This window comes from Olea europaea, chromosome 15, assembly GCF_002742605.1.
Source record: "Olea europaea var. sylvestris chromosome 15, O_europaea_v1, whole genome shotgun sequence".
Lineage (NCBI taxonomy): Eukaryota > Viridiplantae > Streptophyta > Magnoliopsida > Lamiales > Oleaceae > Olea > Olea europaea.
Window position 1 is genome coordinate 17718747 of NC_036251.1, and position 3063 is coordinate 17721809.

The 3063-nt window shown below is 40.1% G+C and overlaps 1 protein-coding gene across 1 annotated transcript; it reads right to left on the bottom strand.

Moving 5' to 3' along the window:
- Positions 1–313: 313 nt before the first annotated feature.
- Positions 314–2468, bottom strand: LOC111411325. Its single transcript, XM_023041866.1, has 4 exons — positions 2099–2468; positions 1349–1983; positions 1021–1275; positions 314–919 (listed from the first exon to the last, which is right to left on the bottom strand). Exons 1-4 carry the CDS (start codon positions 2466–2468, stop codon positions 314–316), a joined length of 1866 nt encoding a protein of 621 aa, XP_022897634.1.
- Between the last annotated feature and the right edge of the window lie 595 nt (positions 2469–3063).

Sequence of the window (3063 nt, forward strand, 5' to 3'; positions counted from 1 at the left end):
TTGAAGATGTCTTTTCCAACTCCTCATAATATGGTACCCTCTTGAAGGTGCGGAATGGTGTAACTTCCAAGTAATTTGTTATACCTTCAACATCGGGGTCACCATCACTTATATCAGAAGAACTTACTAGGCATCTCTCAAGGGTGTCGTCAGAACTCCCATAAAGAGAGTCGGCAACCAAATGATTAATCATATCCACCCGAAAACAGTCATCTGGTTCTGGCGGGTACTTTGTGGATTTCAAGATGTTAAAAGTGACTTGCTCATCTTGTATCCTTAAAATGAGTTTATCCTCTTGCACGTCAATCAAGGCTCAGCCGGTGGCAAGAAATGGTCGTCCCAGAATGATAGGGATATCATTATCTGCTTCCATGTCAAGTATAATGAAATCAGTAGGGAAGATGAACTTATCCACTCTTACCAAGACATCCTCAACCACACCTCGAGGATATTTAATTGACCGATCGGCCAATTGCAATGATACTGTAGTAGCCTTTGCTTCTCCCATTCCCAACTTTTCAAAAATAGACAAGGGCATTAAGTTAATGCTCGCTCCGAGATCACACAAAGCTTTAGTAAAATTAAGATCCCCAATAGCACATAGAATAGTAAAGCTCCTTGGATCTTTGATTTTAGGAGGCAATTTGTTCTGGAGAATGGCGCTACACTCTTCCGTCAACATCACCGTTTCATGCTCTTCAAGTTTCCTTTTGTTAGAAAGGATATCTTTCATGAACTTCGCATAACTCGGCATTTGAGCCAGAGCATCTGCAAACAGAATGTTAATGTGTAGCTTTTTAAACACCTCCAAAAACTTACCAAATTGAATATCCAGTTTATGCTTCTGGAGCCTTTGAGGGAAAGGAATAGGAGGTATATAGGCTTTGACTAGAATTGGAGTCTTTGATGTTAATGGCTCCTATTCATCAGTCTTATCTTCTTCAACAACCTCTTTAGGTGCTTGCACCACCTCATTTTCAACGACTAGTTCTTTGTCAGCTCGAGCCTTTGTTGTACTACCGTGGGTTCAGGTAATTGAATCCCACTCCTGGTAATAATGGCCTTTGCATTCTCTCTGGGATTTGTTTCAGTGTCACTGGGTAAAGCCCCTTGAGGCCTCTCAGAGAGAAGTTTTGCAATCAGGCCCACCTGCCTTTCCAAATTTTTCAACGATGCATCATTGCGTTCTTGGTATTGCAATTGATGATTTGCTAACTTAGCAATGGCCTCTTCCCAACCTTCTTTCTTCTCTTGTGGTTTAGGATTTAAGACATTCTGGTTATTACCATAAGAGAAGTTAGGGTAGTTACGCCATCCAGGGTTATAAGTTTGAGTGTAAGGATTGTACCCCAGGGCGTTGAAAATTTTGTGTATATGCCAATTGCTCGGTGGATCCCAAACTACTGGCAATCAACGGACAACCTGAACTCAAATGATTAGCTCCGCACATTTCACAGATCGATAAGGATTGGACCATATGAGCTGAATGAGAGCCACATGACGAAGTAGAAAGTCCTTCTACTTTTCGTGCTAGAAAGTCAATCTTTGATAACATAAGAGAGAATGCTTCACTCTCTCGAGCTCCACTAACTCCCACTTTAGCACGTCTATCTGGCCACATGGCACTCTGTTCACTCATTACCTCAAATAGCTCATACGCCTCTCGGATACTTTTGTTTTGGATAGATCCGTTTGACAATGAGTCAACATTTGAGCGGTGAGAAGGAGTTAACCCGGCGTAGAAGTACTGGACTTGTTGTGGTAAAGTAATCCCATTGTTTGGGCACTTTCTTAGCATGTCCTTGAACCTCTCCCAAGCCTCGTGAAAGGTTTCAGAGTCAAGTTGTTGGAAAGTGGTTATATCGTGCTTTAACTTGGCCACACGAGCAGGTGGGAAAAATTTAGTAGTGAATTTTTGCACCGACTCCACCCAACTCGTGATACTCCTCGCAGGTAGAGTGTCAATCCACTCTCTTGCCTTATCTTTCAACGAATAACCTCATTCTTATAACCTCATCATTCACACCTTCTTATGTGAAATTGCTAACAATTTCCATGAATCCCGCGATGTGAGCGTGTGGGTTTTCATCTATTCTACCATAGAATGATAAAGAATTGGAGAATAGATTAATGACATCCGGTCGTAGTTGAAAGTTAGGATGTCCATATGATGGGTAAATGATACCCGCTTGGTTCTCAACGATAGGGCGGTTCAGAAAATCCCTAAACAACATATCTTCCTCATTTACTACAGGATTTTGAACCCTGCCCGCTTGATTATCAAAACCAGGCGGCACACCGTCCCGAGGAGCTTGTTCATGTTGAATAAGAGGGTCCAGATGACCTTCTTGATGCTCCATGTCTCGTTGTTGTCTTTTCAACTCGTTTTGTTCTCTAAGCCTCTTTCGGAAAGTCCCTTCGATTTCAGGATCAAATTCTAGAAGATTGAGACTTCGGGAACGATGCATAAACAATGAACGAGTTAGGAATTTGATAAAAACGAAGACAAAGTAACTTTTGGATTTAAAAGGGGGAATTTAAAACAAAAAGTAAAGTTCGTTAAAGTGATTGACAAATTAGCTGGTAATTTGATAAAAACATTCCCGGCAACGGCGCCAAAAACTTGATTGGTATTAAATGGCACGCCGCAAGTGCATGGGTCGCGATCAAGTAGTATAATGGACCTTTCAAGTCCCAGTCGATCTCTCAGAGAGTGTTATTTTCAATTACGAGTGTATTTGTTTCAAATTAATGAAAAAGATGCACACATTTAAAAGTTCGATTTTAAAAACTATAAAAAGGCGAAAACTCAATTTTAATTTAAAATACTTAAATAATACTTAAAAAGTGGAAAAGTTTGATTTTAAAAGATGTTGGAATTTATGATTTCGCTTAACCCTTTTCAAGCCAATTATGAGTAGATGTAAATTACCAAATTATGTGGTTAGACCCGATTTTCCAAAATTAGTCAATAACCTCTGTCGAGCGATATCAACCCTAATTGCTTGACATTAACATATTTCTATGTCGTTCTAAACCAAACAACTGCATTCAATTTTTGTG

Excerpts from the sequence above, each read along its gene's own strand:
- LOC111411325 (XM_023041866.1), bottom strand. The coding sequence starts at position 2,468 with ATGCATCGTTCCCGAAGTCTCAATCTTCTAGAATTTGATCCTGAAATC. Across the intron at positions 1,276-1,348 it reads AAAATTTTCAACGCCCTGGG|AATGTCTTAAATCCTAAACC; the intron begins GTACAATCCTTA and ends GGTAATAACCAG. Across the intron at positions 920-1,020 it reads TTCAATTACCTGAACCCACG|GAGCCATTAACATCAAAGAC; the intron begins GTAGTACAACAA and ends ACTGATGAATAG.